The sequence below is a fragment of the Pseudorasbora parva genome, chromosome 20 (assembly GCF_024679245.1).
Source record: "Pseudorasbora parva isolate DD20220531a chromosome 20, ASM2467924v1, whole genome shotgun sequence".
NCBI lineage: Eukaryota > Metazoa > Chordata > Actinopteri > Cypriniformes > Gobionidae > Pseudorasbora > Pseudorasbora parva.
The window spans coordinates 16,709,343-16,725,520 of NC_090191.1; the positions used below are offsets into that span (position 1 = coordinate 16,709,343).

The following is a 16,178-nucleotide window of genomic DNA, read 5'->3' on the forward strand; positions in this document are numbered from 1 at the left end:
GCGGTCAGTGCAGGGAGCGCCAGGGAGGCGCGGTGAGAGCAGGACGCCTCAGCGGCGCGGTGAGAGCAGGACGCCTCAGAGTCGCACGGAGAGCAGGACGCCTCAGCGGCGCACGGAGAGCAGGACGCCTCAGCGGCGCACGGAGAGCAGGACGCCTCAGCGGCGCACGGAGAGCAGGACGCCTCAGCGGCGCACGGAGAGCAGGACGCCTCAGCGGCGCACGGAGAGCAGGACGCCTCAGCGGCGCACGGAGAGCAGGACGCCTCAGCGGCGCACGGAGAGCAGGACGCCTCAGCGGCGCACGGAGAGCAGGACGCCTCAGCGGCGCACGGAGAGCAGGACGCCTCAGCGGCGCACGGAGAGCAGGACGCCTCAGCGGCGCACGGAGAGCAGGACGCCTCAGCGGCGCACGGAGAGCAGGACGCCTCAGCGGCGCACGGAGAGCAGGACGCCTCAGCGGCGCACGGAGAGCAGGACGCCTCAGTGGCGCACGGAGAGCAGGACGCCTCAGCGGCGCACGGAGAGCAGGACGCCTCAGCGGCGCACGGAGAGCAGGACGCCTCAGCGGCGCACGGAGAGCAGGACGCCTCAGCGGCGCACGGAGAGCAGGACGCCTCAGCGGCGCACGGAGAGCAGGACGCCTCAGCGGCGCACGGAGAGCAGGACGCCTCAGCGGCGCACGGAGAGCAGGACGCCTCAGCGGCGCACGGAGAGCAGGACGCCTCAGCGGCGAACGGAGAGCAGGACGCCTCAGCGGCGAACGGAGAGCAGGACGCCTCAGCGGCGAACGGAGAGCAGGACGCCTCAGCGGCGCACGGAGAGCAGGACGCCTCAGCGGCGCAGGCAGGGCGTTTGGGAAACTTCTCCAGTCCAGCAGTATCCACCAGCACTGGGACCACCGGAACACGATCCACCGGCACTGGGACCACCGGAACACGATCCACCGGCACAGGGACCACCGGAACACGATCCACCGGCACAGGGACCACCGGAACATGATCCACCGGCACAGGGACCACCGGAACACGATCCACAGGCACAGGGACCACCGGAACACGATCCACAGGTACAGGGACCACCGGAACACGATCCACCGGTACAGGGACCACCGGTACACGATCCACCGGCACACGGACCACCGGAACACGATCCACCGGCACAGGGACCACCGGAACATGATCCACCGGCATAGGGACCACCGGAACACGATCCGCCGGTACTGGAACCACCGGAATACGATCTGCCAGCAAAGAGACCACCGGAATACGATCCACCGGTACTGGAACCCCTGGAATCGGGACCACCGGAGCAGGCACGGAGGGGGCTTTTCTCCTCCTCCTCCGTTTCGGGACCACCGGAGCAGGGACCACCGGAACACGATCTGCCGGTACTGGGACCACCGGAATACGATCCGCCGGCATTGGGACCACCGGAATACGATCCACCGGCAAAGGGACCACTGGAACACGATCCACCGGCAATGGGACCACCGGAACGCGATCCACCGGCATTGGGACCACCGGAATTGGGACCACCAGAGCAGGCACGGAGGGAGCCTTCCTTCTCCTCTTCCGTCTGGAGACCACCGGAACAGGGACCACCGGAGCTATCCGGACCCTGGTCCTAGAGGGACTGGAGTCCAGCCGGTCCACAAACTCCCAAAAGTCCGGAGTCCCCATTTTCTCCACCTCCGTGGGACTGAGAGGCATGTCCAGGCAGAGGTTAAAAACCTCTGCCTTCTCTGTGTCGTTAAGGTACAGGTGATGCACCTCCTTGAGGAATTGACAGGCGAACTCTCTTACACCCGCCCCCTGTTGGCGGATGTATTTAGAGTTCACCTGCCGCATCACCTGTACGCACCTGGTTAGCTCCATAGTCCAACGAGCAAACAACAAACAAAACAAAAACAAAAAAATCCTCTTGCTGAATCCTCTAGGGTTGGATCCTTCTGTCACGTTACAGACAAAGGAAATGGTGCGAGGACTCAAGTGCAGAAAAGGATATATATTTATAACAAATAAAACATAAATACAAAACAAACACCCACGAGGGGGCAAAACACATAATAGAACATAAACTAAAACTCAAAACATACCAACAGAAGTCACTGGGGGAACGGGAGACGCAGACATTACACAGGATCCAACACAGACTGACAAACACAAGGAGATTATAAAGGGAACAAACAAGGCAGATAATGAGGGAGAACAGGTGGGGCAAATTAACCAATAATCAGATAACAAGGGGGAGGGAACTGACAGGGACACGAGCACATGCTCAACATAACAAAACCCACAAGTGCACACACGACAGGACAGGCATGTGACAGTTATATATATGCATAAGTATGTATATGTAACAAGGACATGTAAAATAAAGTGTAACCAAAATCATTTTCATTCATTTAATTCTCTTAAAACGTTTACAAGCCTATTATTAGACGAGTTTTCTCTTCAACACATCCTTCTGCAGGAGCACTGAGGACACAGGAAGGAAGTGGGGCTGGGCTGTATTGAGTGTTCATGGAGACCAAAATCATTGACATCTATTGTTCCAGCAAAAGTGCCAATTCTCAGGCATTTATGACCTAAAATGCATTTAGTGGAGGGTGTAGGTTGAAGGAAAAAAATCTTTGTCATGTTTTTTATGAACTAGTCTAGTAAAGTTAGGGTACTTTAGGCAAAAGATTGCCATCAGACAGACTGTACTACGTGTCTCCACTGGACTAACAAAAACAAAGCTTCAGTAGACGTTTGATTGAGGATATCCTTTAGAGACAGAATTGTTCTCCTTCACACATTCCTGATTGTTGTGGGCTAATGAGTGAAAGTGAGCAGTTCCCACAGAGGTCCTCCAGACTGGACATCGCAGAAAAGTACTTTACAAGAACTCCTGGATTATACACCAAGGAATGATGTGCCTTTTCCAACAGGATTTTTGTGTATTAAACAAAAAGAACTAAAAACCAACAATAACAATGCTGGGAAGTAAAGCCATTCATGTAGCTGTTTGGGTAACATGTGGAATATTGGTAAGTCAACATAATTAACATAACATTAGTAATTAACATATTTAATAGTAATACTAGTAATAGTCCTCTTGCAAAACCTAAACTTGATTACTGTATGTGTGTCTTCTGAATGCTTTTTAATCAGCCCAGTAAAATTATTTCCAACTTTTGTTTTCAGAGTACCATTGTGGCAGACACATGGGAATGTAGCATTAAAGTTGTGAAAACTATTTCGACCACAGACTCAATAATTATCATGCTGGATAATGAAGATGTGAAATGCCAATACACAGTTTCTGTCAGGGAGAGACGCAATGACTCAAAAGACTGTCATCAAGACCATGAACATTTCTCACATTTTGAATGCAAAACTGAGAATTTAGATCCTGGAACATGGCATCACCTGGATATAAAGGCAAAGTTGGGTGAAAACCAACAGATTCAACACACTGTCTCCCTGCCAACTAGTAAGAATCCTGCTTCTTTGCCTCATTTTCAATCAAGAATCTCTTTTACTGTTTCGCTCTGAACGGTTTGTGATTCGATATAATATAGGGGGTTTAATATAGTAATTATTAAACTTGCATGTATGTAACTCATCAGCATTTGGGCTCCAGACATTTATGATTTCTCAAAAAATGTTGTTTATTGTTTATTTATTTATTTATTTTTCACTGAGCAACAATACTTATGAGCAAATAACTACAGAGATGCGATAAAAACAAATACAAAGCACCACCTTTAAAGGTGAAAAGTGCTATTATAACATTTGTCAATACTTTTTCATTGTAGTTTCCTTAATTTCTAAAAAGCTCCATCTGTGCAGTTTTGTCCAATGCCATTCAATTTGAACACTGAGTAAGTCATACATTTCAAAATCATAATCTATGCTCAGATAGAGCCCTGGGAAATACTTTCTTCTTCTGTTTGATTGTAACAACAGAAATGAATTACAGCTGTAATTGCATGCAGGTATTTTTGAATAGAAGTATAATGAAAAAATGCATTAGTACACAATAAGTGCATACTATCAAATTAATAATTTAAATGTTCATACATAGTAACTAAAGACACTTATAAAGTGAGGCTCAACATTTTTTAATCTTTCATTATTTAATATTGTGAACTTATATTGTTTTATTTCTTTATGTTTAGCCATTTTGCTTCCACGTTTGTTGTAAGGTGAGATGCATGTGTACCTTTATTACAAAAATACATTATATAGAAAACGTCCGATTGCAAAATAAGTAAATAAATGCATATTGCATATAAATATAAACAAATGAAGAAAATAGAGTAAAATAAACATTGCTTTATGCTATAATACTGATTTATAAATATAAAAGATATATAACTGTAATGTATAATATTGTGTGAAAAAATAAGCTCTGTGGCAAACGTGACATATGTTTATAAGATTATTTTAAGTCATAAGTCACCTTTATTTACAATGGGTACGGAAAGTATTCAGAGCCCAATAAATGTTCCACTCTTTGTTATATTGCAGCCATTTGCTAAAATCATTTAAGTGCTTTTTTTATCATTAATGTACACACAGCACCCCATATTGACAGAAAAATACAGAATTGTTGACATTTTTGCAGATTTATTAAAAAAGAAAAGCTGAAATATCACATGGTCCTAAGTATTCAGACCATTTGCTGTGACACTCATATATATATATATATATATATATATATATATATATATATATATATATATATATATATATATATATATATATATATATATATATATATATATATATAACTCAGGTGCTGTCCATTTATTCTGATCATCCTTGAGATGGTTCTACATTTTCATTTGAGTCCAGCTGTTTTTTGTAATTATACTGATTGGAGTTGATTAGGAAAGCCACACACCTGTCTAAATAAGACCTTACAGCTCACAGTGCATGTCAGAGCAAATGAGAATCATTAGGTCAAAGGAACTGCCTGGAAAGCTCAGAGACAGAATTGTGCCAAGGCACAGATCTGGACATGGTTACAAAAAAAAAAGAATTCTGCTACACTTAAGGTTCCTTAGAGAACAGTGGCCTCCATAAACCTTAAATGGAAGACGTTTGGGTCGACCGGAATCCTTCCTAGAGCTGACTGTCCAACCAAACTGAGCTATCGGGAGAGAAGAGCCTTGGTTAGAGAGGTAAAGAAGAACCAAATATCTCTGTGGCTGAGCTCCAGAGATGCAGTCGGAAGATGGAGGAAAGTTGTAAAAAAAACAACCATCACTGCAGCCCAAGTTGGGGCTTGAGTGGCCAGATTGAAGCCTCTCCACAGTGCAAGACACATGAAAGCCTGCATAGAATTTGCAAAAAAAAAAAAAAAAAAACACCTGAAGGACTGCTGAGAAATACAATTCTCTGAATAATTACAATCAAGATAGAACTTTGGCCTTAATTCTAAGCAGTATGTCTGGAGAAAACCAGGCACTGCTCATCACCTGTCCAATACAGTCTCAACAGTTAAGCATGGTGGTGGCAGCATCATGCTGTGGGGGTGTTATTCAGCTGCAAGGACAGAACGACAATCGAGGAAAAGATGAATGCGGCCAAGTACAGGGATATCCTGGACGAAAACCTTCTCCAGACCGCTCAAGAACTCAGACTGGGCTGAAGGTTCACCTTCCAACAAGACAATAACCCTAAGCACACAGCTAAAATTACGAATTTCGGCTTCACAACAACTCCGTGACTGTTCTTGAATGGCCCAGCCAGAGCCCTGACTTAAACCCAATTGAGCATCTCTGGAGAGACCTGAAAATGGCTGTCCACCAACGTTTACCATCCAACCTGACAGAACTGGAGAAGATCTGCAAGGAGGAATGGCAGAGGATCCCCAAATCCAGGTGTGAAAAACTTGTTACATCTTTCCCAAAAGACTCTTGGCTGTATTAGATCAAAAAGATGCTTCTACTAAATACTGTGCAAAGGGTCTGAATACTTAGGCCTATGTGATATTTCAGTTTTTTCTTTTTTTAATAAATCTGCAAAAATGTCAACAATTCTGTTTTATGTCAATATGGGGTGCAGTGTGTACATTAATGAGTAAATGGCTGCAATATAAAAAAGAGTGAAAAAATGTAAGGGGGTCTGAATACTTTCCGTACCCACTGTATATAACACTTTTAGCGCTTTTTACAATGCCAATGCCTGTTTCAAAGCAGCTTCAGAGTAATAACAGTAAAATAATGCAACAGAATTTGATTTGGCTGTACAGCCATTCTGGTGACAATGGTGATAAATCTCTTTTAAGATTCTTGTTTTGTTCAACATGATAATGTCTATGAATTTTAGAGTCCAAATACAATCTTCAGAATTAAAAAGCTAAAGATAGGCTATAAATAATAATATCAACAAACATATAACATCTATAAATAATAATATAAATAAGTGTAAAGCTATACAAAATAAAGGGGTCATAAATCGAGAAATTTCAAAACTTGATCTTTTGACATATATGAGGTCACTGTACTATAAAAATATACTGTAAGTAACAGAACTGAAAACTCCCTTGTCAATCCAAAAACAGCTTTTATACCATGCTCAGAAAATTTCTTGTTTCAGATTGTCAAATTATTATGTCATGCGATAAAAGACTCTGCAGAAGATCAACACCTACTTAATTGCCTCTTTAGCCCTGCCCACAGATTGAAACATAATGTAGCAGTAAATATGAGACAAAAACAAGCACAGGGAGATTACTCCAGCAACAATACTTCTGAAGTGCACAGTCTTTGCATTGCCATCCTTGTGATCCTAAAATTAATAAAATGATTATAAACTTTAATTTGAATTAAGTTCCAGTCAGATCGTGCCAGTAAGAGACTATTTATTTGTTTTACTTCATTTTACTGTAGATTTACTTTTAAACAAGACAGGCTTTTCAGTGCATTGTATGAAAAACTGCCTGGACGACTCTTGAGAATCTACCATCTTCAACATTCAATCATTGTGATGTGTCCCAATTGACCACTATGCTCCTTGGTGACTTTTGCAACCTATCTTAACGTCAGTACATCTCCACGTCCCACTATTATTATGCTTACTTAATTGCATTCTCAGCCCTCCTCGACTCTGGGTTAGCCAGCAACTTAATTTCAAGGGAACTCTGCCACCAGCTCAATAGCAAATAGAGGTCCATTGAAACATCCAAAAAGGTCCAGTCCATAATTGGAATTGTCCCCAATCCATTATTGTGTGGGACCCATCCAACTGCACGTGGGCTGTCTTCATATCGAGAACATTGTCCTCCTGGTTCTGAAGAAGTCAATCAATCAATCAATCAATCAATCAATCAACTTTATTTATATAGCGCTTTTACAATCACGATTGTGTCAAAGCAGCTTCACAGTGTTAAACAGGATAATATTGCAACAAAATTAGATTTGGCTGTACAGTCATTCTGGAGAAAACAGTGATGTTATCAGCTTATTTTAATTTATCATAGAGAGACAGTCTTGGCATATCAGTATTATAGTTTATAGAATAAAAAAAAACCTAATTCATAAATTTTATTTGTATAATTAGTTGAATAACTTTGATCATAATTTTAGTGTCCCCAACTGAGCAAGCCAAGCCAAAGGCGACATTGGCAAGGAACCAAAACTCCATCAGGGCATGATGGAGAAAAATAAACCTTGGGAGAAACCAGACTCAGTCGGGGTGCCAGTTCTCCTCTGGCCTATTAACACACGTGTATGATTGGAATATTCAAAATTTCAGGGTATCACAGAAGAGACAGGTTTATTTAGGATGGTGCGTCGATTACACATGAGTATGAATACATGAAAGATCGGAATTATTGTGCCTGAGACGGGTCAATGTTACAAGAAGTCAATGTTAATGCTGAAGTGTAATCGAGGGACCCATGGCTCATTCCGTGATACCCTGAAATTTTGAATATTCCAATCTAATATGATTTCTGACCTGTAAGGTTGCCTGAATAATAATCATACACTGTGTGTTAATAGGCCAGAGGAGAACTGCCACCCCGACTGAGTCTGGTTTCTCCCAAGGTTAATTTTTCTCCATCATGCCCTGATAGAGTTTTGGTTCCTTGCCACTGTCGCCTTTGGTTTGGCTTGCTCAGTTGGGGACACTAAAATTATGATCAAAGTTATTCAACTAATTATACAAATAAAATGTATGAATTAGGTTTTAATTAATTCTATAAACTATAATACAGATCTGCCAACATTGTCGCTATATGATAAATTAAAATAAGCTGATAACATCACAGTTTTCTCCAGAACGACTGTACAGCCAAATCTAATTTTGTTGCAATATTGTCCTGTTTGACACTGTGAAGCTGCTTTTACACAATCGTGATTGTAAAAGTGCTTTATAAATAAAGTTGATTGATTGATTGATTTGAAAGCCACAATGAAGGTATTCCAATGCTTCCTTGGTTTCACTAACTTCTAGTGCCATTTCATCAAGAATTACTGTTCCATCCCCACTCCACTAAGTCCTTCCACTAAATCTAGAGATAAGTCCTTCCTGAGGTCCAAGCCCAAGTCTCTGCCCAAGAAGTTATCTATGCCTTCAGCACCTGAAACGAGTGGATGCTTCTACAACCGGCTCTATCCATCACCTTCTCCTCCAAAAAAATCTATGGCGTAGCAAAATTAAGAGACTTGCAACCGAGAACTGCTCACTATCAAGTTAGAGTGGCAGCATTGTCTGAATCCTGATTCTTCTCTGGTACTCACCGACAACCGAAACTGAGAGTATCTCAGAGAAGCCTAGAGGCTCAACCCCAGACAGGCAAAATGGGCCCTCTTCTTCACACAGTTTGAGTTATCCATCTCCTATCATCCAGGGATGAAAAATGTAAAGCAGATTCCCTGTCCTGTCCCATCTATACTCTCCAGAAGAAATTCCAGAGAATCCTGAAACCATGTTGCTACTTAATGTTGTCATCAGTCCCATTCAGTGGTCCCTGGATGATAGACTCGCCATCGACTCCACCACCAAGCCTTGTTCTCCAGGGTTCCCCTGCCAACCGTTCTTAGGTTCCTACATCCCAACGTAATCTCCTATATAAGTTTTGCCAACTTATCTTGGTTGGAGATCTCAATGGACTGCTGTTTCCCTCTCGATTCTAGCTTTTGCTACTCTGAGTAATGTCCAAAACATTGTATTTAAGGCACTTTTTTGTGTTTCTTCTCCTCTTCATGATAGAGTGCTTCCTGTACTCAGTTGTAAGTCGCTTTGGATAAAATCTGCTAAATGCATAAATGTAAATGGAGATGTATAAGTTGTATATATATTTATACCCAACTTTAAAATGTGTCAACTGCAGACCTTATCTCAGGCATTTAAATAAAAATCCATTGACTTCAGGACAAAAAATGTTAAATGTTAACTTGTTTCTGAGTTTTGGCCTACAATTTTTTTTTTTTTTCCCTGCAGCACTCTAAACCTCTGAAGTAAATTAACCCTGCTCTGGAGCAGGTGTTTACAATAAGTTGTTACTTAGGTATCTAGGTATGTTGCATAACCTGGTTTCTGAAAATATCTCCCAGGTTTAAACAACACATCCCTTTCGGTTGTACAAAATGACTTGGGTCATTTGTCTCCATTGATCCACTGGAGAAATTCAGTAGCCCATAGAAACTGTTGCAGTAAAAAAGTACAATTTGGATTTTGTTACACAGTTGAACTGTGCATCAAAATAAGTTATTAATACACCTTTGCGCTTTAAATGTTTATAGGAACAATGCTACACATTGCATCACAAGGTAGAATAGATATCATTAAGTGACTGAATCTTCAAACTATTTTCAATGGTGAAGCAAATATAGGCAATATTCTGTCTAAGTACTATGTAAGTTACTTAATATAAACTTCTTATTAATTGAACTAGTTTATTGTCTAAAAAGGAATGTTTTTAATCGTCACGATCATACTCTGATTTTCAGTGCTGTTATGATTATCTGTGGTCGATTGTATCAGATTTTTTTAATCAAATTTTGATTAAACAGAAAACAACAATGAACAATAATATTTTTGGACATTTCACTGATGCAATGTAAAATAACTTTAAACTGTGTGTACACCGATTATGTAAATCTAGAACTATATGTGCTGGGTAAATCCAAATGGCTAAGTGTCAAAAGCTTCTCTAAATATGAGGAAAGGTTGGATTGTGCTGATAATGTCCTGTGTATACGTGCCTGGGCTAAAATCCAAAACAGGAGTTTGACTGTAGGTCAGTTCTTTCAGACTGTTCTCTCCCTCCCATCCGGCTCATTGTTCTTTTGTTCTAATATATACAAAGACTCATTAGCTCTCAGAGGTCAGACTGATTACAGTGACACTTATATAATGTACAGTGGCCCTCAAATTCATTTGGACACTTAGGTTATACTTAGAATTGCATTTGAGAACAAAATATCAAAGTAAAAATTACATACAAATTCAAGTGCTAATGTGACACTAAGTAATTGGTAAAGGGTCAGATTTACTAACAGCTTGTGGCATCACAAACCCTCTTTTGGCGTTAAAAAACTACTGTCAGGATTTACTTAAGACATGCAGTAAAAAAGGTGCGGACGGTTATTATTGCAGCTGACCTTAATGGATATGCATTTGTAGGAGTATCTATTTCAGAATCACAATTTATGGGAGGAGAATCATACAAGGTGATTTACTAAGGTTTGCGCTTGTCACTTTACTGGTATTTGCACCATTATTTACCGCCCAAAAAAACACGTCTTAAACCAGATGCTAATTTGCACTACTCTTTGTAGATTGTGTTGGTCATTATGAAATATGCCTCAGTGTTTTTTAATTTTCACGTTGTCAGTAGATCACAAACAGAACTTTTCACTCGCAACATAGTTGGAAGTGCTTATTGGACAGAAGCGCCTTCTGCATATATTTATATAATTAAAACAAAAGCCAATGGTTAGGGTGGTATTTTCATTTTCTACTATTCAATATTATCTTTTATTAGGTAACTTGGATAATTAAAGCATGGGATAAACTATATTCTTCAACAATGACTCCTAAAATGGGTAAAATATATTTGTTAATGAAAAAAATCTATGATACACCTAGAAGAAAGAGAGTGAAAAAGTCATTAGAAGAGGTTGCCTGAATGTGACCTTCAACCCTAAAGGTTTCTTATCCTGTTCTCTCACAATAACGTTTCAACAAAACCTCATCAGGAAGAGCTTTCTTAAAAAAGCAAAGAGCAGGGCTATCGTGTTTTCACATATAAGTTGTTAGACATTCCGCTGCTTTCACTGAGAATAATTCACAGCAGGACCCACTGTGTCCACACCTTTCCTTTCTGTCTAACAGAGTTCTCACAGAGAGCACTATAACATATTAGAAGGACTGTTATGATGACATCTGTCTGAGGCTACAAAACCGACCAAAGAGACTGATTTTGTGTCTATTTGTATGTAGAACGTTTTAGCACAGTGTATGCAAGATTTAACGTATTAAATAGGTTTAAATATGTCCCCTCCCCCCCCCCTCTCTCTCTCTCTCTCTCTCTCTCTCTCTCTCTCTCTCTCTCTCTCTCTCTCTCTCTCTCTATATATATATATATATATATATATATGCATACATACATACATATACACACACACATTCATTTAATTATAATGATATATTATTTATATATTATTATTTTAATGATTTTTTTTTTTTTCCTACATGGTTGACTGTATTTTTATGTCTTTTGGTTAGGACCTACAGCAGTGGAAGACCTCTGGGTTTCTGGGGATGCGAACAGCCTAAAAGTTTCATGGCAGCCTGGTTTAGGCAAAACAGAGGGATATCGAATCATGCTCATAGACAGCAATGGCATAGGTTCAATCTGGAATGCAACAGTTGAAAACACGACCACCTCTTATACAATAAAAGGGCTTATTGCTGGACGACTCTACAACATCACTATCATCTCAGAAGTTGGAGAGCTACAGAATTCAACATCTAGACAAGCACAAACAGGTATTTTGTATTGGATCATCAAGTAATAAATGAAATAACATATGTACTAATTAGTTTGACAATACAGATGATGTTATCATATATATGTGCCTGTATGAATTCCTCTGCTGTATTTTAAGCAGATATGTTAACACCCTTTCCTGTTTTGAGCACTGAAATGTCACCTTTGTCTCCTTCTGTAATGTCACATTATGTCATGCACATTATATCATGCTCATTTCAATCATAAGAAAGTATCCAATTGGAATCTATACTCTAACATTATTGACTGTCCACATTGTGTATTACAATTGTTCAGATCCGTGTTTCCATGTCGCTCCTTTGTTTTTGCTAAATATCTGCATTGTTTTCTATGGCAATGACGTTGCATTGGTAAGTATATGCCAATAACAACAATAACCGCATCATGGAGGGATTTGCAGTATAGATCTGTTGTCTTATTTACAACATGACAATGTGTTTGTAAAATCACATTTCATGTTTTGGCATTCACACTTGCTAAATCTCGGATTGCAATCTGATATGCACAAAAATCAGATTTGGACTAGTAGTCAGAATAAGGAGTGAACTTACTTTATTTTAAAATGAGTATTATTGAGTATTACATCAGCACGTCTTGGTTAACTAAGGTACTGTTTGTTCCTGATCTCTTTCGTAAAAAAGTACTTTTGTTTTGTGTCTCTAATATTGTCAGGTCCAGTTGTACATATTTTTAATTAGAATAAATAATTTGAAGAATATATAAAAGACAGTTAAACAAAATAAAAGACTAAATAAAAAATGAAATACAGTGTTACATAAGATATCAAAGATTAGCAAAAGATTGCATCAGTTCTTTTATAAATCGTGAGTAAATTGTTCTATGTTTTTAAAACGGGACCCATTCCATTTTAAACATATTAACCTTGTTGTGTTCCAGGAAAGAAAAATTACATTTTTGGAAAATATTTGCAAAAATACATTAGTGCGCTATCATAACAAATGTTAAAATATCAATTAAGCAAGTCCACAATTCAGTATTCAAATATAGGGGTTATGCGCTACAAACTTCTGTATTCTGTAAAAAAGGACTCAACGCTTCAGGTTTAGGTCTTTTGTATGTGCTTCATTAAATAAAGAGCCATTTTATAGAGCCTCCTTCAAAGAAGCGAGCAAACATGAGCATAACCATTGTTCATCGCATATGCAGATTGATATATAAAAGGTTTTTTTTTTTTTTCCCACTAACATTTAGATATGTAAATAGAATAAAACGTCTCGGTTACGTATAGTAAATCTCGTTCCCTGAAGGAGGGAACGGAGACATACGTCGGACTAGACCGACGAATTGGGATCACTTCTGGGAGCCCCTATCAGCTTCGAGATATAGAAAAAGGGGCCAATGAACATTGGCGTGCTTGCTTTGCATATCGCACCCCGCCCCGCTGTGCGGGTATAAAGCGGAAGCGATCCCTACACATTGTTGTTTTTCTCTGAGGAGCCGAACCTGTGGCTCGAACTGCAGTGATGGTACAGCAACTGTGGCAACGGGACGAAAGTCTCCATTCTCTTCTTCAGGGAACGAGGGTTATCGTACGTAACCGAGACGTTCCCTTTCAGTCGGTCACGTTCGACGTATGTCGGACTGGACTGACGAATTGGGATCTCTATGGAAAACGCCACAATTACTACCACTTCCAGCGCCCTGCCGGAGTCCCTCGGACCCTGTCTCAGCGGGTAGGGAAAATCCTGTAGGGAGAGTCACACTGCCATCCCACAAGACCCAAAGAGTGGACTATTGGATAACGCTGGGAAAGCGTCCCCCTGGAGGCCGCTGCGGAAGCCACACTACCCCGAAAGGGGATACCATGTGGAAATTACACGTTTGGACTGGCCGTAGGCAGTGTTACATACGGGAGTCCCAGGGGTGGCCCCGGCCCTGTTGGGCGGGGGACAGTCACCGCACTGAGACGGCAGAGCGGTCTCTGCCAAGGGAAAGACACAGGCTTGCCGTAGGGAGCCATACCGAGGAGAATACACATATGGGACCGCCGTGGGGGCCACTACATATGGAACCCAGCCTAACACAAGTTCCACACTGCATACGAGTGTTAGACCTGGCATCAGGCGCTCCGCCACGTCTAACTGCCGCGGGTTGCGGAGGATTTGACAGGGTTTGCCATACAGGGGAACTCGACTGGAGCATATAAGCGCACATATCCGTTCCATGAGGAAGGGAGTGGTGTAGCAAGCCGACACTATAACGGGCACTTCGGTGCTACCGACTATGAGAAGTGAGTATACGGGAAGATACAGGTTCTACACGTAGGCTATAAAATCTAGCGAGCGTGTTGGGTGTCCGCAGCCCGCAACTCTACAAATGTCTGTCAGCGAGGCGCCACGAGCCAGCGCCCAAGACGAAGCTACAGCCCTAGTGGAGTGGGCTCTAATCCCGAGCGGGCAGGGCACGTCTTGGGTTTCATACGCCAAGACAATGGCATCCGCGGGGCCAGTGGCAGGACAGATGTCCACCGGTGGGAGACCCTCATACCCCCTGGCCTGCCCGCCATCAAGGGTAGTGAGGGGGGAGGAGCCACTAGGTCGCCCACGGGTGCTAAACAGTGCTTTCCACGACCTAGTCAGCTCCTCATGCACCTCCGAAAGGCACCGGGGCGGGACGCTGAGAACCAGCGTGGCCCGCCCCGAGAAACCAATCGTTCAACCTATAAGTTTCGGGTTCCACTCAAGCCCGACCTTTTCGGCGGCCTGGGAAAGCATAGCGGTCAACTCCGGGTCCGACTCGACCGTTGCCACTCTCCCAGAGGGAGGCAGTACAGCCGAATCTTCATCCCCAGAGGACTGAAACTCCCCCTCCGATGCAGCGATCGACATCTGCTCGTCCACGGGTGCCCCAAAGGAAGCACCACCGGTTGCGGCGCTTGTGAGGGATTAGGGTCCCGCGGAGGCTCACTCGACAGGTTTGCCCTAACTGTGGTCATTACAAAAGTTCTCAATACTACTGCTGGTGAAATATAATGTGGACAACACTGAATAAATATATTTTGTCAGGTTAAATACTGATAGTTGGTCACTCAAACCCCTTTATCTGAACCTCTCTACTTAACCGTTGGACTCGCACATCCACCATGTTTGTAGTTTTTTAACACTTTTTATCCAAATTTGTAGTTCTAATCGAATCCTTGTACAACTCGCTATGGGTTGTGGGCAATGTCAGCCATTAGAGTGTGCATCTATCTGCACTTTGGATTCTGACCAGAAATAGTAAACCATCCGGGTCTCTTTGGAATACTCTTTTCAACATACTAGGATTTGGGACAAATTAATTCTATTTTCGAGTATGGATAGTATGCGAATATGGACGCAGGGATGTTTTCTCTTGTTTGGTGGCTGTGTTAAAAATGTCAGCCCAATCAACAAATCGCTTGGTGTTAAAGAGACAGCTCGCACAATGGGTCCAAGTAAATTCATTTACAAATGTGTCTGCTGCAATATTCAACAGCCGAATATTGAATACATGTCTCGTTTCATCCTGAAATGCGAGGCAAATGTTGAATCACAACAACAGTTAGGTTAACACAGTTTCCACAAATCCCTTCACTCTTTTATTCTGGACAGAAGGGGCAGTGACTGTAACATTGAGCGTGTTTTGCAGCATTAAACATGTATTTATACCGATTTCATAAGGCTTTTTTTTTTTAAACACAGAATGGCCTTCTCAGCTAAAATTGTTGCAACTTCTGCGTCATCAGTTCGACGCACCCCCGTTTCCGTTTAAAAAACATTTTGAAACGTTTTGTCGGGGCTGAACGCAGCCCTGTTTTCCTGTTTGTACATTTGACGTCCGACATAAAGCTTATTCAGTATCAGCTGTATATTGCATGTCAATAGCAATACACTAGAGTTTTATGAAAAATCTGGACTAATAATACAAATTTAATAATAATAATTTCTAAGGAATAATGTCACCAACAATACACAAAGGAGTTATAAAATACAAAAAAAATACAATAAAAAATTACTGATAGACTAAAATTAAAATTATAATTAATAAAGAAAAAAACAAAAATAACAAACATACTTGGTAAAATAACTGCAACAAAAATAAATAAATACATTGAAGCTGAAAAAATAAAATAAAAACTAAAATAAAAACCTAAGCCTTACCTTAATGAAGACAAACTT

The 16,178-nt window shown here is 41.4% G+C and overlaps 1 protein-coding gene across 1 annotated transcript in view; it reads left to right on the top strand.

Annotated features, from left to right (window-relative positions):
* The first annotated feature begins 2,588 nt into the window (after nt 1–2,588).
* The window catches only part of ptprb (protein tyrosine phosphatase receptor type b), a 48,418-nt gene continuing 34,828 nt past the window's right edge, over nt 2,589–16,178 (top strand). Inside the window, exons 1-3 of the mRNA XM_067427524.1 lie at nt 2,589–3,031; nt 3,189–3,477; nt 11,733–11,996. Coding sequence (XP_067283625.1) covers nt 2,978–3,031; nt 3,189–3,477; nt 11,733–11,996 — 607 coding nt within the window. The 5' untranslated portion in view covers nt 2,589–2,977. The remainder of the gene's footprint in view (nt 3,032–3,188; nt 3,478–11,732; nt 11,997–16,178) is intronic.